The sequence below is a fragment of the Leptonotus elevatus genome, chromosome 11 (assembly GCF_054856555.1).
Source record: "Leptonotus elevatus isolate MCC_2025b chromosome 11, RoL_Lele_1.0, whole genome shotgun sequence".
Lineage (NCBI taxonomy): Eukaryota > Metazoa > Chordata > Actinopteri > Syngnathiformes > Syngnathidae > Leptonotus > Leptonotus elevatus.
In genome coordinates, this window is record NC_141249.1 from 2,773,255 (window position 1) to 2,797,403 (window position 24,149).

General features: G+C 38.4%; 2 protein-coding genes across 5 annotated transcripts in view; one reads left to right on the forward strand and one right to left on the reverse strand.

Moving 5' to 3' along the window:
- Positions 1–1,368, reverse strand: part of eeig2b (EEIG family member 2b) — a 51,741-nt gene extending 50,373 nt beyond the window's left edge. For all 4 annotated transcript variants that reach the window (XM_086088487.1, XM_086088485.1, XM_086088484.1 and 1 more), the window contains exon 1: positions 1,106–1,368. In XM_086088487.1, the coding sequence (XP_085944613.1) occupies positions 1,106–1,251 (146 nt within the window). In that variant the 5' untranslated portion in view covers positions 1,252–1,368. The remainder of the gene's footprint in view (positions 1–1,105) is intronic.
- A 4,904-nt stretch (positions 1,369–6,272) lies between these two features.
- On the forward strand, positions 6,273–23,048 carry LOC147165188 (mitochondrial adenyl nucleotide antiporter SLC25A24-like). Its single transcript, XM_086089964.1, has 10 exons — positions 6,273–6,720; positions 8,916–9,042; positions 9,146–9,233; positions 13,407–13,518; positions 16,983–17,141; positions 17,237–17,389; positions 19,004–19,111; positions 20,198–20,365; positions 20,455–20,605; positions 21,583–23,048. The coding sequence occupies exons 1-10, from the start codon at positions 6,541–6,543 to the stop codon at positions 21,762–21,764; spliced, it is 1,428 nt and encodes a 475-aa protein (XP_085946090.1). The 5' UTR covers positions 6,273–6,540; the 3' UTR covers positions 21,765–23,048.
- The last annotated feature ends 1,101 nt before the right edge of the window (positions 23,049–24,149 follow it).

Genomic DNA, 24,149 nt, shown 5'->3' on the forward strand with positions numbered 1-24,149 from the left:
TTTGTAAGTTGCAATTTTGCACAAATAGCAGAATGCTGGATGGGTGGTCTACAAGACATGTTTACAATAGCTACCAACTACTTAATTGTGGAATTTAAGAAAAAACTATAAATGTTAAGTTTATGTTCAAACTAATTTAGAATCAGTATACATTTGTACAGTGTACATTTTGCACAGGAATTATTTTTGAATAAATGAAACCTTTAAATAAACGTTTGTTGGGTTCATTAGATTAAAATCGATTAAAATCTTAATCGTCCTGAATGTCTGTAAAAATCGCGATTTTCTTTTTTGGCCATATCGCCCAGCCCCAATTTAAGGGTGGTTTTAGCCTCTTACACAAAGAGATCCTGCAAAAAACATACATCAGAAATTTATCTCAGCCTCTGCCTTTTATACAGATCTCAGCAAATTAGGATATTGCACAACTGTTAGCAGCATCATGCAATCAGATGACTAAATGTGTAAATAGGCAGCGGCAGCTACTGCCATAATACAGAACTGTGTTCCACTGCAACACGTTGGCTGAAGTTAAGTGTTGGGTGGCAACGTCACAGCTCTGGATTAATTTAGTCATCCTTGACATGGAAAACTTGCCGGTAGTATGAAACCAGGTAATGGTCCATGGTGTAGCCGTATGAAACTTGTAACGGAAATGGTGAATTGTGTTCACTATAGAGACTTCAAAAAATAACAATTTAGATAGAGACTAATAGCAAATAGGTCACCAGTCCTGCTCGAATGCTTTGCTCAAATCCATTTATATAACTGTAAATGAATACATATTATAATAATAATTATTATTATTATAACAACAGTTTATTGTTTCAGTATAATTCTATTATGAATTTTGCTTTGCTGCTTACCTGGCAGCCAGGAGAGAGTTGACCTGTCATCTTGCATAGTAGCATTTACATAACACTTACTTGTACCTACATCTTGGTTGGTTAGGCTACTTACTTACATTTACCCCTCGTGGCGTATTTCATTTAGACTGCCAAAGGTGGTATCATTAGCCTTTGTGCTAATTGGGCCGAGTCTTGATGGTGTAAATAAAAGCAGGTCAATTCAGCTCTGTAAATCAGAATTACGCCAAATATCTTACCGAGAAGACTCCTCGGAGAATCCGCCGTCCAGGAGTCTGACTTTACAGAAGAGCACCCCATTGACAAATGGAACCGACGAGAGCTCGTCCAGCTCAAAATCCACCTTAAATTTGAATTTCTTCTTTTTCATCATCATTAAATCCATACAGGGGCTCGAGACTCTTGAGATGGATGTTTAAAGTCGTGTACCGTCCATTGTGCGGAGGTAACCAACACAGTGATGTGTTGTGGGAGGATGGGGAAGCTGCTCAGCCGCGTTCAGGCCGCTCACAATACTTAAAGTTGCACCCCAAGCACTTCCCAATCGATTTTTCAAAATAAAATACTTCAACATGACTACGCTTGCGTTCATATCATACTTTTTAAATGCATACTGTACTGAATTTCCGTAATTGTCACTCAGGATCAACAATTACATACAATGCTTTAAGAATGATAATAATAATAAAAATTAAAAATAGTAGGCCTAGTGTACAACTAAGTATATCACATCAGGAAGTGCATCCCGGCAGACTGGGGTTTGCCAGGAAAAGCCAAAAAATATTTGTATTTTCTTTTTTTAAACAGATGATCGATTTTATGCTTAGTAAAATTTGCTTAACCAAAATATAATGCCGTATATGTAGCTATAAATGAACATAGAAATAAAACCCGCTGTGAAAGTACTATACATAATATACACATGCAAAAATAGCAGGGGCTTGATAAAAATGCTAAATGCACACCAGAGATAATATTCAAAAATAACTTTACTATGACAATTAAACAATATGTGCCAACAGAGCATATAGTGGATAAGGATTATACAGTGATTTACGTGCATGCAAACGACACAGGCTTATACTCAGCCTCCAAGATCATTTATCAGTACATATTGTTTACTTGAGTGCATTAAAAATATTTCGAACATTAAACTCCGCCATTGCCTTTATTTTGTTGAGAAAATTGACTAAAGGATGTGCATCTTGGCGTCCCTAAACTTCATACGAGAAGCCCGCCAGCTCGCTCTGTTTCTCCCCGGTGGTTCGTGAGGGCAACAGCTGTCCTAAACACACAAAGTAAGCCTACTGTGCACTGTAACATTTAGCACCACAATACTGCTATTACAATTTCATTCACCTCGACTGCCCACTCGCATCCTCTGACAGATCCCCTCAATTACAACATTTGGCTAGTAGCCTGACCAAAGCCTATATATAACAAGGGCCAGCTGTCAGATTCCTGCCGATGAGTCACAAAGCTCAAACGATGCACACAATGGTTGACAAATATGCCAGCTAAATTTGAGATGCCCTGGCCTACATTAGCAGATCTGCCTTCCAGTTCTGAGGTTCATGGTTCAGATCTCTGAGTGCCGTTTTCATGTTCTCCCTGCTTCCCCTTCCCCACGCATTCAATGCAGGTGGAAGACTCTTATTGACGTGTGCATGTGAATGTGAGGGGAAGTTCTTGTCTATATGTGCCTTGTGATTGACTGGTGGTAAGTAGACCAGGGTGTAACCTTCTGCTTGCCAAATGTTGGATGGGATAGGGTGCAGCTCACATAAGATTAGATGACAATTGGTTCTTAATGTGGTTTCGATCGGACCCCATGGGTTGGGTGAATCAGTCTCAGGGGTTCAGTGGTCAAGACACACACTCGACTCGACTCACACTCGTGGTGACACACCCCGCTTGGCCTGTAATGATTTATTAAATTGTGATATTTTTAATATAGGAATGGAGGAATATATTTTGTGGGATTTTAAATACTGAAAATGCTGAATTTTGTTGAGTGGATGTGTTTGGCATGATGAAAATCTATCCCAAGGTGAATGGATCTGCTGATGATTTTGAATTTATTTTATTATTATTAGAATATGATAACTATTTGTAATTTTGCACGAGGGAGTTACAATGACAATAAAGGCTATTCATTCATTCAAATGGGAATTATGTAAATATGCCTTCACACAATTATTGTTTTCACATAGTAGCTACTAACTAGCTAGCTAGAGCAAGTGGGGTCTGCAGTTGGGGAGTCACTGGACTCTGTGGTGGCAGTGTTGGACAGTTGCTTGGGGAGAAAGGTGCAGCTAGGTCATCCTCAGCAACGCAAAACATCCACTGCTTAAGACACTGTCTGCTCAAAGGAGCAATAGATCTGATCGTTTCCTCTGTGTGCGCTGCAGAACCGAGCTTTTATTCCAGCTGCTATTCGGTTTTATAATGATCATCATTGATGTCAATTGTCGGGGTTTACACATTGAACACTTTTGAGACTGTTTGTTTTTATTGTCTATCCTATTTATTTCCTGATACTACTGATCGACAACTGAATTTGAATTAATAAAGTATCTATCGACCGATCTATATATCTACAATGACAGTAAAAACACGGAATATGGTCCTCACAAGATTACGCAGACAAGAACACACACCCACACACACACACTAAGAGAGCGATGATGGTGACATGTTGACTCGGGAAGGCTCCCGAATGAATGTTACTGAGCTCTCGGGAAAAAAGAAAAAAAAAGATGGTCTCATAAAGAAAGACAATAATTACAACATTAAGTTAAAGTATTTTTTGTGAGGTCTTAATAAAGTCACATGCAGTCTTCAAGATACTTCATTCAAGGCCAGTGCCCCAAAATGTCAAGCAATTTGTAGCAATCATCCTCACCATATTACAGTTTTTCACGATTGAATAAACACTAAAAACAAAAGAATTACATAATTATCAACACCTTACACTGAAGTAGCAAAACAATGGACCAGATTCACTGGAAACACAATGTCAGCTAAACACTTTTTGCAGAACAATACGCAGAGATTTGCAAAACACTGAACACATTTTTTTACATTAGACACAGAAGTATGTCATTATGTCACTTCCTTGCAATTCCAAAGCACTGACGGACAAATCACCACACGCATGAGCCAGTTGATTAAACACACACACGCACATTAGCTGTTGAATTGCTTTATTGTAGACAAACCGATCAGGTTTGTACACTACAAAAATACAACAGGTAAGTTCACCTTTCAACCAAAATGAAAGAAGTTCGAGGAATAAAAGTGGGTGTGAGAGGGGGACTCAGTGGAGGACGAGCAGGACGTAGAGGTTGAGGAAGAACTGAAATAGGAGAACGTCCTCAAAGACGAAGAGGACCAAATTAGTCAAATACAACTTTGTCGTGCAACACTATTTGATAATGTCATCAACCATGGCTTGATGCTGAGGGAGGCTTGCCAAAAAGACAATGGGTAAAAAAAGAAAGAAGAGCGATAGAAAAAAATTCAACGAGGATATTGCCTCCGATGTTGATGAAATTTGCTGGTCAGATCCAACTAGGCCAGGGATAGCAACATTGGTCCTAGAGAGCCGCAGTCATGTGTGTTTTAGGCCCCGTCCACACGAAAGCCAGTTTCAATGTATCCTCACAATATTCTTACCATTTAAGCCGTCCGTCCACATGACGGCGCAGTTTCGGAGCTTGAAACCGATTACTTTTGAAACCAGGCTCCAGAGTGGAAAGATTTCAATACGCGCCCCGTACGCGTCCGTCTGGACACCTTATGCAGGATATTCCTTTAGCGATGACGTAATGGTCGCAGCTCGATGACGACGCATTGTTGCAGATTGATGACGTATGCGCCAATTCTTGCGTGACCGTCAGCCTGTCAACAATAATGGCGGATAGCCGTGTCGTAGTCGTTTTGCACAGCCTCCTTAGCCTGCTTATGCTTTTGCAGCAAAATATTTTGCTTCTTTATTTCCACGTTCAACAAGCGTTGTTGTACTTGAATCACCCGCCATTGTTACTTCTCCTGTGTTCGTCTTTTTCATGTTGTTTTGATACATGCAAAGCCATGTTTCTTCTGTAGATTGCAACAAAGTAAAGTAGTGTCCGTCTTCTTCGCTGATTCTTCTTCTACGCTTTCTGCTAACTCCCTGTGGCTGCGCTACAGTGCCACTCCAGACTTGGCATATACATTACAGCTGTTAAACGTCCTCTGCGTCTCCTTTTGGACACACGCAAGTTTTGAAATGCTTCTGTGTGTAAGAGATTTGTTTGCTTCAGTCTGGACGGGGCCTTAGATATCTCTCTTCTCCAACACAGGTGATTCAAATGATCAGCTCATCAGCAAGCTATGGAGAAGCCTGATAACAATCCTCACCTATGTTGGACAAGGGAGACATCTAAAATACACAGGTCTGCGGCTCTCTAGGACAAGGGTGGCCTACCCCTGAACTAGGCAATTTATTTATTTATTGATTTATACTTTACAGCAAATTTAACCTGTACTGGTAGTACAGTATTTTTATTTGACCATTTTCTGGGTTTACAGTGTTGGGAAACATTTTGTTGTGATTGTCTATATTGACTCATTTTGGTTATATGAAAACAAATAAATCCTATTTTCGATAGAGTGTGGCATTGATCTTGTGTTTGAATAATTTATCATATTGTACATTTGTACTTTCTTTGTGTTCATGGCTTATAGTAACTGCTTAAAGTTTTTTAAGTTAAGCATAGCAGTGTGTAACTGGTTCAAACAGAGTTAAACCTTATGACACGTGTATGTCATATAGTAACATAAGATAGTTTATATAGCCTACATGTGTTTATAATTTTGACAAGAGTGATTCGTTTTGCACAGGATGTGAGATGTTCTGCATCTTGTGTGCATGCTTGTGCTAATTGCGTTGTAGTGTTTTTAAAATCTGAGCCTTATTTTCTATTTTGTGTTTAAGCAATCGTAAAAAACTGTAATATTTAATAGTCATCAGAACGAGTCAATATGACAGGTGACAACTCGCATAGAGCTACTAAAACATGATTAATTTAACACTGTAAAAATGATCATTATACAAACCAGAAAAAAAGAAGGGGGAAAAATGACAAAATTGATTGAAAAAAACAAATTTCTGGAAGTTTTTTGATGTAGCAAATCAGCGCTTCCCCCGTTAGACTCCATACGTTTTCAATGACAAGTTCGTAGCAGGCTACCAGCCGCCTACCGAAAATGCACCACGCTGTCGAGATGCGAACTTATATATTATATTTATATAGATAAAATCTCGCCTCGTGCGCCACATTCACTAGGGCCGGTCCTGCATACTGACCCAGCAGTAGCAGTGCTAATGCTGAAGGGTGTGTCTGCCTCATCTGTGTATGCGAGCACTAAAAAGAGGAGGTCTCTAAGGCAAAGTCAGATTATGTGTTGTGTTCACTACCTTTCTTTCTCTTTCACACACACACGCTCCTCCTTCCCTACAATATCAACTTTCTTATTTACTTAGTGTAGTCAGTGCAAGTATCTCCCAATTGTGTTGTCTTCTGTACGACGCGCGTCTTTGCGGAAATCCACCAGAATTTACACGGAACCGAAACCACAGCAGTGTATTTGCTGCATAGCCGTACAACTTCCGTTCCTCGAGTAAACCATGTCTCATATAGTTAGAAAAATGTTTTTTACAGACTGCCAGTGCGCATCGGATGTGTCCAAAACCTACGAGGAGCTGTTCGCCAAACTCGACACGAACAAGGATGGAAAAGTGGATGTATCGGAACTGAAGGCAGGCCTGGCTGCAATGGGCATTCAGACCCGGAAAGGAGCGGCTCAGGTAACTGGACCCCCTGTCATAAATACTTCTATCTACATTGCACAATACAATCCTGACTACAGTCGCTAAGAACATATCATATTTTGAAATTGGCCATCATTTTGCGTGCAGGCAGTGACTGGATCGCGGGGGGGTTACTGAAAACATAAAACATGTGTTTTAGGCTAAAAGTCTTACCAACACAGGGGTGTTGTTACGACGGAGTTCTACTCCTACGACGGCGACATAAATCGAATGTGCCGTTGTCTTTCACTTTCGACTTTCCTACTCAACCTCAGCGGTAGAGTCTGAAATACTGGAAAGATTTATATGAGAAAAACCTTTGTCCCATGAATAAACTATCAAATGGAAAAAAAATAGTAGCCTAAAGATCACGTGATTCCAGCTGACTTCTTGGTGGCCAGCCAATAGCAGGGCACAGATAGACAAACAACAAACATTCACATTCTAATTTCCATGGATCTTTAATTACCTTAACATGCAAGTTTTTGAAGAGTGGGGAGTATACATAGAAAACACCTTTCATACACAAGAAGGCCGGAGACTGGATTCAAATCCTGAACCTGAGAACTGTGAGGTTTGAGGAAGTGAGGATGTGCTAACCAGTCGTCCACTGTGCTGTGATGGTGTGAATGTCAAGTCAAGTTTATTTATATAGTGCTTAATTGCAAAAGAGTCTCAGAGAGATTCACATACCCACATTTGACAAATATTAACAACATTCACTGATTACAAAAGGGCAAGAAAAAAAAAAAGAAGAAATATTGAGAAGGGGCCACAAATGTGGAAATCCCCCTTCTAGGATGGCCAGGTTGCAATGAATGCCGAATGAGCAACAATTTACACAGTAAAGTCAGGCCAATGTGGTCCATTTAACAAGTTGAAGCACTGCAAGAAGATGCCATGAGGGGAGTGGGTCCTCAACCAAACCAGGCCCAGTTGGCCGTGCAGAAATCTCCATGGCAACAACTCCAAGGTGGTGGTCTACCTCAGATCCCGTCCTGTACAGGACCAGTACAGCAGCATTCATGTCCTGGTTTAAAAAAAAACAACCCCCCCCCCCCCTCCCCCACATACACACATACACACATACACATACACACCCCCCCCCCCACACACACACACTATTTTTAACAAATTCTGCCTTTTAGAAAATGAGGCAAATGTGCTAACAAACTAGTCTGCACTGTGCTGCCAGCAATTAATCCAAATTCTAAAGCACCCAAATTAAAAATTTCAAGTACGTAGCTAAGCGTGCCAACATGTGCCGTGCGACAACATAGTCTTTCACTGTGCTCTGCCCATAACCTCTATATATATGTCAGACTCAGGATGTAAACAAGGGCACTCTGTACAACCCAAGTAATTCAAACATACAGAGAAAACTAAAACAAATAAGAGTTATAGTATGTTATAAAGTGAAATTGTTTATGTTGACACTGGTGTTTAACAAAAGCTCGTGACCTTGATTGTGTGTTTATAAATGCTTTTGATTAAAAAAAAAAAACTTACTGTAAGGGCTTAGCTATGCAATATGCACATTTGCTGAAAGTGGGTCAACTGTAGGGTTACAGTTAACACTTACACATTTGACATATATACATCCATTTTATTTGCATATTTACATTTTCATTGAATATTTAATCTCAAGTACTCAAAATGCCCACCTTCACCTTGCAACAATCTTCATATCTGTCCAAAACACAAACAGATAATGAAGTTGCTGTAAACCAACTTGTGGCCCACCCTGTACACACACGATGAATGAAATGTGCCTAACACAGCACAATTCTGATTCCGAAAATGCTTAGGCGTTTCTCCAAAGTCAGCCACAGTCACTTTTCTTGAGTTGAATGGGTGTGTAGCAACCATGATTTGGGCATGATTTTGAATAATGAATGAGTAATGATCCTACGTCACAACAGCGCTGAATTCAAACCTGAGAGTTTTGCAAAAGCCTTTTGCATTTTATTTGCAATTGCATGCAACCCACAAACTGCATAGATGTCACAGTTAAAACAGGTCACAGACTCATTTTAACATATGTTATGCATAAAACAATGGTGGTAGTTGGTGATGGAAGGGCACCCTTTAAAGAGTGATTATTTAGCTGTTAAAGTAGTATCATCTTGTTTATTGACACTGAAACCTAATTGATAAAAACAGCTTTGTACCAATATTTATTTTCCTTTAAGAAAATAGTTTCGTCTGGAGACCAGGACCAAGATGAAGGGCTTGACTTTGACGAATTCTCCAAGTACCTGAAGGAACACGAGAAGAAGCTACAACTGACGTTCAAGAGCTTAGACAAAAACAATGATGGTAATGTGAAGGATTTCTGCCAACAGGGATTATCATGGGTCAGTGAAAACGCCATGATTTGGCTGAATGGTTTCATTTTTATTTATTTTTTATTTTTGAACAGGTCAAATAGACTTCATGGAGATCAAGCAGTCCCTCGTAGAGCTTGGACTGGACATCGGCAAGGAGGAAGCAGAGAAGATCCTACAAAGGTATTTTTGAGTGCTCCCTATGGTGATGCTAGACAAGTTACACAATTCCGCTTTCAATTGGCTATTCAATTCGGATATCATCACACCAGCGCGAAGACAAAAAAAGTATATAGCATATGCTCAGATTACAGATGGAATGGTTCACAAAATCCATGGTTCAGTTCATATCTTGGTTTTGTGGTCACAGACTGCAGGCATATCTGATTCCAGTCGGATTCCTCCTCAAAATTCGATTTCTAGGGCTGACTGTCCACACTGTTTTTTAGCAAGTGTCCAATTGCAATCTGGTCCTGGGCCACAATATTGACCCGTATCCAAAAGGTTGCTATAGCAACAACGTTGGAATAGCAGCATGTGTAGTGTTTGACATCATATGATTGCGACATTTTTTTTACTGTGTGCGTTAAGCGTGTGAGGACCGTAAAATGTACATATTCATAGTACAACCAATAATTCACTGTTTCCGATTGCGCATGTGAAGAACTGACAGGGTAGTGGAGCCGTTTGACTAACGTAGTTGGGCAGGTAGAACCGATGGGGTGCTGACAGCGTTCTCTAGTCTGGTGCTTTGGGTCTTGTATACCGCGTAGAGTGACGTCAGAGATAGTCAAAACCGATCTGTGTTTAAGATGTTCAGAGATGCAATATGAAACTACCGCCCGAATGTGTTTTTATTCCGTCTTGCAAAAATCGGATTTCATGTGCTTTGTGACTGTTGTGAGGGTTGAAGCAAAATCTGTTCTTAAGACAAGGGGAAAAAGCACACACTGGTTCAAAACATTTCTTTCGAAAAGGAGAACGAGGTCCTTTGGCATCAGGCCCTCAAACACTTGTTCTGACCAAAAGGGCCCTTCTTCTCTCATTTATTCTTATTCATCATGAAATGTTAATTCTTTAAAACACAGGTTATATGTGTTAAAATGAGGAACTTGTATACATTTTCCATCATTGTTCAGACTACAAAAGAGTCATGCAGTATCAATCTGGAAGGGGTAAAAATCAGATTTTGTTAAAGCCTAGGCCTTTTGTAATTTGGTTAAAAGTGAAAAAAATATTTAAAAAAATAAAATAAAGGAAAAGTATGTTCACAGCATTATTATTTTTGTTTTTGTTGTATAATTAGTTTTAGTTAGTTATTTGTTGTATTTTTTAGGGATGTACGATACCACTTTTCTTGATACCGGTACTCAAATCTTCAGTACTCACCAGTGCCGATACCATTAGTACTTAGATACATAAAATTTCCCCCAAAACAATGAAGATTTTTTTAAAGACCTATATATCCCAATTATAGCAAATTTCCTTAAAATTGCTTGAAATTAATGGCAATTTTATTTTTTAGATTTGCTCATAAAAGTCTTTTTTCTTAGAGCACACAATAAAATGAATTAAAAAAAAAAGATAAATAAAATGAAACGAATAATCCAGTGGCCAGGGAAAAAAAAGTCCCAATCAAAATATGTGGTTGTACAATTTCCTTTTAAGGAATCCATCCATCCATCCATCCATCCATCCATCCATCCATCCATATTCTGAGCCGCTTATTCCTCAGTGAAGTGGAAATAATTCAATATAATACAATAGTGTTTAAAGTAATTTAGTAATATCTACCATGTTAAAAGTTCCTCAATTTGGAAGGATGCTCTGTTTCACGTTTTCCGTTGGTCATTCATCTCATAGCAGTGCTGTAGTCAATGACGATATACTATATAGTATACAAAGATCTGTCTGCACTTCAGAGCTAATTAAATTGTTGAGCGCAATTGAAAACTTTTGTGCTCTCTTACCGTAGCCCCCGTAGCGGGGACTGATACCAGTTCTGATATCCGTCGCAAGTACCAATACCCTGAAATGTGTCCTGGTATCAGTTACTTGCCCATCCCTAATTTTTTTTAAATGTATTTATGTTAATCAGAAACAAATTTTTGGCAATCTATGCCAGCATCTTATACTAACAAAGCAGACAAATTTAATGCTGGCAAACTGTACAATAAACTTGTTGCCTTTCAAACAACAGAATGAGCCAATTGGCTTCTTGCAAATACATAAGTTCAAGCCCTGATTTCAAATGGAGTCAGTACATTTGTGACTTAATTGAAACAATATACTGTACATTATTTTATGATATTTTTTGGTGGTTAAATGTGAGATTAATTTATGTAAAATGTGTGCCAATTTGCTCATGGTTCAAAAACACTATTCTCAAATTTTGAACATGTTCAAAATTTCTTTGCAACAAAAAAATTAACAGTTTGAGAGCATAAAGAGGATTTGAGAGGGTGTGACAAGTGTTTTTGCAATGTTTTGCAACATTGAATGAAGCTTGCCGAAAACGCAATACTCGCTACAAGCGCAAAGCCTGTGCCGCTCAGTGAGATATCCAGGCTTAAGATTGCACGGGGAGCTCAGCCTCCCCCAAAATGCGCTTCCACACAGCTGGATGCTGAGCGTCAACTACTTCGATGGCAAAGTGTAGAATGGCTTTTTTCACTGCGCGAAACTAGACGGTCATTGCATAAATGCTAGGCTTTATCCTGCCTATTGGACGCTCAGCATCTCTGGGGTTTTATGGGGCAGTGGGCTGGCTGGCCCGGACGATCGGCTTCTGCATGATGATTGCATGATCTGTCTGAGGCAGAGTCCTTCTTTGATTGAAAGTGAAATAAGCAAATTGGCGATCTTGAAGTATTAACACGTTTTTCATTCCGTTGTTCTAAGCTGACCGGAGACTACTGATCCCCAGCAACTTTGTCATTGATAAAAAACACTAGCGTTGTGTTTGGTGATACAGAAGGCTTTGATGCAGCCTCTAAACTAAAGAGAATGCTTGAAGAAATGGTAGTTATTACAAAAACGGCCAGCAGATGGCAACAGAGTATAAGAGATCAACCAGGGCCATGTTGCAACAAGCTTTTTTTGTCAATGTTTTCACCAGGAATGTGAATTTTGATGAAACTTAACTATATTCTAATGCTAATTGCTGCAAAACCGAAACAGATACAAATATACTTTTTTTTCCTGATGAAAAAGGAGACTCTAATCTTTCTTTTGGATGGTTCCATGTTTTTATAGAAATATAACTCAATATTATGTGGGCCTTGCAATATCAGTCAAAGTCCAGTAAAACAGCCGGGAGTAAAGGGGGTTGCTTCAGTGAAAATGGCTGGGAGTGAATGAGTTTATCACAAATGTCGAGTCCCCTACTTATGGAAGCCCATTCCAGCCAGTTAAAAAAAGACAAAACCAAAGGATTACAGACGAAGCGCTTGTGGAAGCTAAACTGAATAATGTGTATAGGAGGATCTATGGTGAGAGCCAGAGTGCTTCACGCATTATATGGATACTGTTTAATAGCTCTCTGTGCTAAAATTGCCATAAAGTAAATAAAATAAGAAATACAAGGTGATTCTTTGAGTACACCACACCGACCAATAACGATTTGTCGGGACAGGAATCCCTGCGGCAGCCAGCATACTGTCAAATTGTGACATTTGTTTTAGCTCAGGCAACAAGCTATTAATGCTAACATGTAATGGTAGTGCACACGAACCGTGAAGCACTTTGGCTCTTGCCATAGATACTCCAATATCGGCAAACCTATTCAGTATTCAGTTTAGCTTCCACAAGCGCTTTGTCTGATGGGAGAAATTGGTAAATTTTAATGTGAGGATTAGTTATGTACTCTACAAACGATGGAAAACTCAAATGAGCAGCGACGCTGAAGTTGGCTATACGGCTGGCTCTTGTCTATTACCCTATATTATCAAACCTAACACGCAATTGCATTTTCTGGCCTGATGATGACAGTGTTTTCACATTGTTGCATTGGTGAAGACGCTAGTTTCCTCGTTGCCTTCAATTAAAAAAACAAAACACAGATTTTAACCTGCTCTCATTTTCATTTCCACAAAATCAAAATAGCATGGAGTTTCTCTCCTGTTTCACACTCAACACTACTCCAGTTTTCAAATAAATCAAACTTGTATCTATATATTTGAGTGTTCTTCTTTGTTTTTGACATGCTATAAACTGTGGGAACAGATTAGTAAACTGTGGGTAGTTGGGTACAGATTAGTAAACTGTGGGTACAATTCCTTTTTTCTTTTCTTTTTTCTCTTTTTACTGGCAGGAATGGGCTTTCATACCTACTACTGCTTTTGTGTTTTTGTGCAGTATTGATGGAGATGGCACCATGACTGTGGACTGGAATGAATGGAAGGAGCATTTCCTGTTGACTACAGCCACCAACCTTGAGGACATTGTTCGATATTGGAAACACACCACGGTATGTACAAAACGTGTCCAATCACAATTGCAACTTGATGACACCCAAAAAGTCACTACTATTTAATTTTTCTCCAAAATATAAAATAAAAAGATTAGTTTGCAAGATCTTATTTCAGTGCCCTTTAAATTGCCAAATACAAACATAAAGACTAAATACGTAATGTATATGATCAGAGTCTCATTTGCAGAGAAGCAGAGGTGGCAAATCGAAGTCCAGAAAGTAAAAACCCTGCCTCTGTTTGGCTTTAGGCCCAGGTGCTAGCTAGCAAGCTCCTGATAGAGTAGACAAAATTATTGTACTCTTTGCGTGTTCAATAAATTGAATGGTGAGATTCTGGTGAAGAAGTCCCTTTGCAAAAGTAATTAGTCAGAAGCTTCTGATCACACAAATGAAGACACCCAAGCAGTGATCTGTTTAAAAGTGTGTCTCCTCCTCCAGCACACAGTACATTTATTGAAAATCAGTGAATACAAGAAAATCCCTCTCCCCTCCCTTCAGCAAGTTCCCATAGGTACAAATCAGATTAGACTTGAACAGCAGTATATCAGCCTGTCCTTGGACTCTCTTTGACCGAACGGAGACTGGTACCAACTATACTCCCTTTAGATAATATAGAAAAGAAACCTGTTACCTTCCTCTTTCCCAGGCAAGAGAACAAAGGACTATAGATTGACTTAACATATGAATTAACTGTTATCTTATTATTACACAGCTCTAACTAATATCCAAAACGGTTCAAATATAAATCGAAACAGAAAAACAATGTTAATAATCTAACACTCCTTAGCTAGCTTTCTGGGTGTTTAGTTACCTGCTAGGGAGCTAGCTAGCTAGCACAAGGGGCTAAAGTCAAACTGTGGCAGGGTTTTTACATTTTTTTTGCCACCTCTGCAGAGAAGATGTGTTCTCCCAAGAAAATAATAGGAAATTATACAGAAACTAAACACTGTGACTACATTATTTTCAAACAAGATCTCCACAGCAACACTGAACAAAATTAATGGAGGACATGCTCAAATATGTAATGAACATGCATCTTTTTAGCCATTATTTCAAAATAATTCATTTACATCAGGGGTTCGAACATTCATAAGAACAAAAACTGCACTCAAGAATCCCATTTCAAATTGAGAATGCAGCATTCCAAATTCCTTAGTAAAACAATTGAAGTTTTTGTCTGTTTATAAATACCCCTTGACCCGTCTGTTGCATGCCTGAAACGTAGCCAGTTCTCATCAATGGCTAAGCTCTGAGGTTGGATGCCACTGCTCAGTCACAACTTTAGATAAATGTGTGGTTACTAATCTTGGCATAGATAAAGCTAATTTAAATCTGACCTGAGGGATTAGGTTGTCAAGGGGATTGGGACAAAACAAGCAAGAGGATGTGAGTCTAGATGGGGACAGGGCAAAGAGAGATGTATTGAGACTGAAGCAGAGATCGGCGTGTTATTACAAGTGATGGCATGCAAACACCTTCACAGTGACCACAAGAATCGGTATTTCTCTTTTTTGGAAGCACGTCATCTAACCGGAAACCTAATTTCCAGGATCCGGACCAGTTTTTGAAGGGATACATTACCATACTGAATTTTTGGATCATACCATTTGAGATGGCAATGGCTCTGCTGTAGCCTCCGAAGCAGCAGCAGCACCCACAACAGAGGAAGCATTTTTTTCTAGACTTTGATGATGACAGAGCCATTTATGAGTTGTAGGTGGATATGGTAGGTTCTTCAACTTGACAAACGTGTCTATGACTTTACCTGCCAGTGAGATCTTTGTATGACTTTGCTTGGAAATTGCAAGTTTAAAAAAAAACACACTACACAGGCTAGGCTAGGCTACTGTGGTCTTCTTGTCTATTTTAAGTGGTTGGTGCTCCTCCTATTTTTTTGGTATGAAACATATTGGAAAGCTCCATGAAGAAAGTGTTCATATTTTTTTCTTTTTTTTATTGTTTGTGCAAGAAGAACACAAACCGCGTCATTATGTGATCAGAAGGAAATCTGAATGTGGCTTCTTTGTCATTTCCTTTAATGAAATGAACAAAACTTGAACCACTGCCAGCTTGACTCATTTAGCGAGTGTTTTTTTGGGAAGTTATACAATTTATTATTTTTATTTGTATCACATTTTGCTAGTCCAATTGAAGCTGTGAGTCAGTGATTTTGAAACATTCCAAGTTAAATACGAAAATATGCATACTTGTTCTTAAGCCATGGACAGAAAACATCCAGGAAAATACACTTATAGTAATAATATTAACAATTGCTATATGTCAAAACAATTATCATCTTAAAGATTATTTAGGGTGCAGTTTTTTTGTGTTCTGTCCTAACGTTGATATACTGTATACTTTTGAGAAAATTCATTAAGTTTGGAAGACACAGTTTGAAGTGTATAAATTAAACAATTTACTCATTGATTATTGTGGTTGTAGTTTGCTGTGCTGTAGAACTGTGCTTTATTTTCTTACCTCATTTAGCTGAAAGAGTGCATTAAACATATAAACATGTATATGAATGCAATATTTTTCATATAACTTTGGACAAGAGCTCTATGAAAGGCTAAAGTGTTTGTATTGTTTTGGCTGCTCAGTGTATATTTAAAAAAAATATGATGTATCTACCTCAACAATCACATTTACAAAGAAAAATTAAGGTTATAGTAGCGCTAAATAAATTTTTATAGCCACAGTATCCTGTCAATCTTAACCTAACACTGTATTAAAAATTGTAGCGAAGCTCTCATTTTAATCATCAAATCTGATTTTCTGATGATGTAAAAAAAAAAATTAATAGAAATGATATTGTTTGTAGAGATAGATTATTTGTGGCCATTGAGGCCGATAACCTATATTTGGAGCCTATATTCATTTTCCATAAAAAGGGGGGCAAGACTATTTTTTTTCAAAATACAAATACCAATCTTGACTTTGTTGTAATGTCTTAAAACATGTTTATTGAACAATTTTTCAGACATTTCAAAATGTAGATAAAAAAAAAAATCTTAGACAATAGATTTCATTTTACATTTCTAACAAAATGTTCAGAGAGCTCCCAAGGTTATCAGTATGTCTTAAAAAGTTAAATGGAAACTTAAACAAGTAAATACTATAGCTCTCAATAGTTTTCTACATTAAATATTTTTCAAAAATTTAAAAATACTCCAAATCTTAACTTTAACAATTATTTGTTTAATGTCGAACAAAAACAAAAGGTTCAGAAGGTTCCCAGGGTTAGAAGTATCTCTTATAAAGTTAAATGCAAGTTTGAATAAATAATTCCCTGAGATTAAAATGGTTTTAGATTGACCTTTTATCGGCCGTCAGATTTTTAAATGACAATACCGATATTCGTCAAATAGCCCAATATCTGCGCCGATAACCGGTTAGGCCAATTATCGGTCTATCCCTTATTGTTTGTTATGAAATTATATACACAAATGCATTGTGTCCAGGTGCTGGACATAGGCGACAGCCTCACCATCCCTGATGAGTTTACCGAAGAGGAGAAGACCACAGGTTTGTGGTGGAAGCAGCTGTCTGCCGGGGCCATGGCCGGGGCAGTGTCCCGTACAGGTACTGCCCCTCTGGACAGAATGAAGGTCTTCATGCAGGTGTGTCAACACGTATTTGGTTCAAACTGTCTTCACTTTGTTTTTGGGTAACCTTTTCACCGTCGTGGATAGTCACAATGACTCTTTATTTACAGGTCCATGCTTCCAAGAGCAACCAAATCAACCTGCTCAGTGGTTTCAAGCAAATGGTGAAAGAAGGAGGCTTGGCGTCTTTATGGCGAGGAAATGGTATTAATGTACTAAAGATCGCCCCAGAAACATCCATTAAATTCATGACCTACGAGAAGGTAATGAATAAATCAATCTATAGTTTTTGCAATTGTGTTTGAGTGTTTGTAAAAGGAATGAGTGTTCAGCTTGTAGCTATCTTGTCAGTTTGGCAAATTTGGCTTAGGGCAGACTTAGCCAAAGTGCGGCTAGGGGGCCAAATCCGGCCCGCCCACAGTCTCTGAGCGGCCCTCATAATAACGATGAAAATAAAATATAAGAGCTACGACTTGTGTCTGCAGTGTGGACAAGTTTGTGCTATATTTAGGGACTTTGTCGGACCACTCCAGCAAAAAAATTTCACAAAAAAAAAGACGAGAATAAAGACTAGTATAAATGACAACAGTTCTCCTAATGGTAGCAATGTTATTTTCTGCATGGTAGAGGAAAGATGGCCAAGAACGTTTGGCCTGACAATACTGAAGTGTACGCAAATCTACAGTTTCATGCACTGTACATTTTGGATGCATTATAAGTCGGGACTGTCAATAATATTCTACTTACCAGCTACCACTTATCTATATATTTGGTGGTCATGACTTGGAACGGCTAATATGAGTTAGCGGTTGGTGCACAAAATGAAAGTTATTTTAAAATAATTTGCTCCCCAAAACGTATAAAAACTTTCTATTTTAAATACTGCCATGGTCCCAAAAACATATTTATGCGTTTTTATGTTTTTTTTATGCTAGAGCATACAGAAGGCTTTGATGCAGCCTCTGACCTGAAGCGGACGCTTAAAGCAATGGCAGTTATTAAAAAAACGGCCAGCAGGTGGCAGCAGAGTATAAGAGCCCAACCAGGCAGGACCATGTTGCAAAAAAGCTCTTTCCCCCACTGTTTTACACAGATTTGTGAATAATGATGAAACATAGCTATATTCTAAAGCTAATTGCTGCAAAACAGAAACAGATCGAAATAGACTCAAATCTTTCTTTTGGTAGGTTCCATGTTTTTATAGCAATAGAACTCAATATTCTGTGGGCCTTTCAAAATCAGCAAAAATCCAGTAAAACAGCCGGGAGCGAAAGGGGTTGCTTCAGTGAAAACGGCTGGGAGTGAATGAGTTAAAGGCAAAGGCAAACCAAAAATAATCTTTACAATAATACAGTATGTTATGTTGTATGTGCCCCACTAGTCTAAACACGCCATTCTGATTATTACTGAGTTTGTGGAATATGAGTTAGGCAGCAAAATCCACACGTTTTTATCCATCTCAGGGGGCGGCCATTTTGCTACTTGCTGTAGACTGAAAATGACATCACAGTCACTCAGGGCTCAGGTAACAACCAATCACAGCTCATCTAAAAAAAAAAAAACAGGTTGCGCCGTGATTGATCGTTACCTGAGCCCTGAGCAACAGTGATGTCCTTTTCAGTCGACAGCAAGTAGCAAAATGGCTGCCCCTTGAAATGGATAAAAACAGGTGGATTATGCTGCTTAACTCCTATTCCACAAACCCAATATTAATCAGAATACCGCCTTTAGACTAGTGAGGGCACATAGAGCATATTATTGTTAAGAAAGTTTTTGGGTTGACTTCCCCTTTGTTCAGTGCTTTGTTTGCTGTGTTTTTCAGGTTTATATATTGATGTTTCCTTTCACTGACTTTCACTGATCCTCTGTGTCACTAGTATAAGAAGATGCTGGCCAGTGAACCAGGCAAGATCAAGACACATGAGAGGTTCATTGCAGGATCACTTGCTGGAGCAACAGCACAAACCGCCATCTACCCCATGGAGGTGGGCTCTAAAACACACGTAGCAGTTTGACTGCAGTTCTCATAGTCATACCAATCTATCAATTATGTGTCTGGGTATTTGAATACAAATCAACCATTGTCAGTGGTTTACTGTAGGTAAGATTTTGTATGATGTTGAAGCAGGATTTGACAATCATGTATTGATTGACTCCTGTCCACAAAGTAGTAGTGGATTTGAGCAACAAGCTGGCATTCTTCCTCTCACGTTCATCTCAGTGTTGGGAACAATTAACAGTGTGTTTCTGTGAGACAAACAGAATAGAAAATACTAGTTTCTTAATAATCCACTGTCTCGTTTTGTTGAAAAGGATGTTCACATAGGCTCTCACATCCACCCATTTGTATTCCAATTTTCAAGAAATGCGAAAATAAAACTTAATGGAAACGGTAGAAATTCGAAAAAGGCCCCAAAATTCACCCCAAAAAGTTTTTACGCTTGGAGGACGTGGATTTTAAAGTGTATCGAAAAAAGGAAAATGCTAATTTTGGCTATGGAAACAGGTTTTGCGAATAAATGCTGACAAGTCACACGTTTTGACCGGATATTACGTCACACCTACCTGTGTAGTCCCAAAGCAATGTCAGACGATAAAGTAAGGTATGTTTGGGGGGACGACGAAACAGAAATCTTTTGGGAATTAATTAAAGAGGTGAATATTAATGCTATTTTAGATGGAAAACTGCAAAGAAACGCTACGGTTTATCAAGAATTACAAAAGCAAACTCATACGATGTGACCGCACGGTGCAGTCGCTTCCTGTTGTTAAAGGTTAAAGTATCACTGATTGTCACATTCTTCTTCTTTTAAATTACTGGTGGATCACATCTCTATGGTCTAGGTGGCGGCACCTACATCGGCGGAGTCACCTCTCAATATTCGCAAAAGAAGAACAGATGGAAACGGTCGCATGTCCGTTTTGCACATTTTCAGTAAATTTGCTTAATTTTTTTTTAAACAATTGGATAAAAACCCCACTATAAAAGTCACAAGAGAAAGCGGTATAGATAACAGCTGTTTGGATAATAAAGGCATCTTTATTTTAAAATAAATTCTTTGTCACTGTAGGTGATGAAGACCAGGCTAACCCTGAGGAAGACAGGGCAATACTCAGGAATGTTGGACTGTGCCAAAAAAATTCTAAAAAAGGAAGGAGTTAAGGCATTCTACAAAGGTTATGTTCCTAATATTCTGGGCATCATTCCATATGCTGGGATAGACTTGGCTGTTTATGAGGTGAGCACCACACCAGGCCTTGTTTTCTTTAAATATTGCGATAGGTGTCTGCACTATAATCACACCTTTACCTTTTGAATCATCATCAGAGCTTGAAGAACTTTTGGTTGTCCCACTATGGCAAAGACACAGCCAACCCAGGTGTGCTGGTGCTGCTGGGCTGTGGTACCATCTCCAGTACTTGTGGCCAGCTGGCCAGTTACCCCTTGGCTCTGGTCCGCACCAGGATGCAGGCACAAGGTACAAATAAAAGAAAAAGTGAAAGTACCTACAAAAAAAAAGTATTTTTTTTAAATATCTTTTCTAAATGTACAATAAAATGTAAAAAAAGAAAATTATCTAAGTTTTCATACTCTTAACATATAAGTGAAAAAAAACTGCTAGAAATATGGCTGCATCTTTTATACATTGATACAGTAATTTCGTAATAATTCATAAAATTTAGTTAGAATTAAAAAGGTGTAGGCTACTATAAAAAACGAGTGTGATATTGATTTGTGTTGGTTATTTTTCTGCCACTAGTTGGCATAATTGCATTTGTAAGACGTTGGTGACAGCTCAGTGCATTTTTCTTGTCATATTAAGCGCTATCTAATATTTAACATGAAAGAACTTATGAAATTTTGCACATTTTTAAAATTGTAAAATACAACTTGACCCCAGTCTCCACAAATCTATGCATTATTATTCAATTTATCACTGCTAAATTTTGACGTGGATGTGTCTTCTGCGTTGTGACTAAAATTCCCCCAGTACAGGCTTTCCAAGTAAGTGGCGGTCATTAATCACAAGTTTAAAAAATTTGTGGCATTAAAGGAACTCAGCAAACCTTGTTGGCTGTTCCAGAGTCAAATAATAAAAACTAAAAAAACTAAGGGTAGAGCCTTTTCAGTTAAAGCTCCGAAGACTCTGGAACAGAATGCCAAACAATATTAGAAATGCAGAGTCGTTTACATATTTTAAATCACTTTTAAAGACTAATTTTTTTAGGCTTGCATTTGCAGATTTTACTGTTAAAATTCTATAATTGTATTGGTGTATTTGCACGTATAGATTTTTTTTCTCTCTCATTTTTCCTGTCTTGATGTTTAATTCCAGAATTTCCCCATGTCTGTTCGATTGCATTTATGCATATATATTTGTATTTGTTTGTAAATCAGTTCGTAGTGTATTGCTCTCAGGCTAACTACATTACTGTATATCACTTTTCCTCTCAGCTTCTCTTGACAGTGCGGAACAGTTGCAGATGAACCAGATGGTGAGGAAGATTCTAGAGAAAGAAGGATTCTTTGGACTTTACCGTGGCATCCTGCCTAATTTCATGAAGGTGCTGCCAGCTGTTAGCGTCAGCTATGTGGTGTATGAATATATGCGGTCAGGCTTGGGTATACAGAAGTAGCCTGCTGTCATTTCCATGTCTGTCCTCAAACAAATAGGAAAACTATCAAATGCAAACGTAGACTTTGTAAACCGAGGTGACGTAGCCAACATATTTTGAAATGGCACTTTTGCACTTGGCATTTTCTCTTTAGTGAAACTGATACTGACAATAATGCACTTGGATTGAATTACTATTCCCCCCAAACCCCCAAACAACAACAACAGAGATGTGCTTTGCATTGGACAGTGTTTTTTTACGTGAAAGTTTCCAATTCTAACAAGAAAGTTTATCGTTTGGACGAGATACGTTTTGTTTTTTTAAGTTTCTCGCTCTAACGTGATATGTTTTTTTTTCATTAGGACGGGTAAGATTTCTCGTTCTAACGAGAAAGTTTCTTGTTAGAACAAGCGGGTGAGCTGGAACTGATTCACACCCACATTCACACCTTGGCCAATTTAAAGTCCTATTATTATATATTTCCATCTCTTTTTATACAGTCACTGCTTGGTTTAAGGCACCGATTCGCACGTAGGTCTTCAAAGAGTGGAAAAACACTCTCTCACACTTTCATTGAGACGTAATATTTAAATATGTTGTTTACAATTTCACTTGGTAAAGTCAATTTCCTTTTTTATTGAATGATTGTTGCATAAGCAACTACACTTAAAAAAAATAATAATTGTTGAACCAATTTAAGATTAAACAGAATTGTTGACCAATTTAATAAAATTGCTTCAAGTTGTAACACACGATTGCATTAACTTAATTAAGTTAATCCAAAGTGAACCTATTAAGTTTAGTTATGAGTTTATTAAACTTAATATATTCATTTTAGATTAACTTAATTAAATCGTGTGTTTCCACTTGAAGCAATTTTATTAAGTTGGTCAACAATTCTCTGTTTATTCTTAAATTGGTTCAACAATTGTCTTTTTAGAGTGTCGATGAGGGGCCTATTCTAGCACCTTTAAACCTAAAAAGCACCTTGTCATACCAAAGCTACTATGACCTGACAATGACATTGTTTTGCAGAATTCCATCTTCACTCTGCCTCACACTTGTGTGTCCCAAAATACAGTTATGTTATTTAGTGATGTTATTTTGAGTGTAACTTACCCTTGTTACAGTTGAGCGTCTTTTCAAAGTGTACACATTTGTTGGTCACTGTGTTGTCATCATCGAGGGCTCCTTTGAAAATGAGGTAATGTGCCTTAAGTGGGGTTTTTTTCAACGAGTTTGCCTTTCTCTCCCTTATGTGATAGAATGTTCGTGTTTACGTGAATAAAGACACTTAAGTACCAACTTGTGGTTGCTGAATGTATTGTATAATGTACTCAAGACAGAGATGGGGTGTGTAAACTTTTACAAGGTAACTCATCTGTGCAATAAATCAGGTCTTGTTATACTTACTTCAATGGAATACACCCGATTAAGTGAGAACTGAGTTGTCTTTTTCCAAAGATTGTGATCTGTTTTGATGACAGGAGTAATTTAACAATATATCCATTGCTGATTGCTGCCGTTTTAATTTGCAGCATACTGCACGCCGTCATAGAAGGTGAAATAAACATCAGAGATGCTTTGCCACAAGCTGCCAACTGCAGGAAAATGACAATGGTGATACAGAATGTTTTCCAAGATGACCGACCTTATTGAAAACCCTTCAGCAGGTCTCTCAGGGTCACAGATGTTTTGCCCCTTAATCTGTACACTTTGCTCGAGTGGGGCAGCAAAGACTGACTTGGCTTCACCTGCGGAAGTGTTCCCTCTTGTGGATTCTCTTCAACAACAGCCAATTTGGACTGGACTCGAATGTCCCTGGTGCCTTCCTTCAGCTGTTTCAGCTCCAGTCCAAGACTCTAGAGGAAGTTGCACCCTGATTTTGCTGGGAACCCGTGGCAGCCTACTTTGATGGGGAAAATGCTTACATGCCAACCTTTAAGGGTCGCTTCATCACCCAAATCTTGGTATTTGTCTTTCTTCACTTGGTGTGACAGGTTCATTCTCTCTCTTGCTTCAAACCCTTTGCTGTTGGTTTGGGATAGTAGTAGATCTTTTATAAATGTATAGTATGTCCTATCAAAAATGAAATGTATTAAGGGCACATATTTTGTCCATTTTCAAAATAGCATGTCAGTCATACATCTGGTCAGGAAGTGTGTGTATATGTGGCCCCGGGTAACACTAATGAAAAACCATGCCCCCCCTCCAGCATTTAAGTTGCCCATCCCTGACCAATACAGTGGGTCCAAAAACATTTGAACCAAGACAACGCTTATCATTTTGCCTTTACTTTATACACTAATACAGATTTGAAATGGTCGAATCAACATGTTTGAAGTGTAGACTTTCAGATTTAAGTGAAACATAACTGTATTTGTGCTTTCCCCCCCCACAGTGACA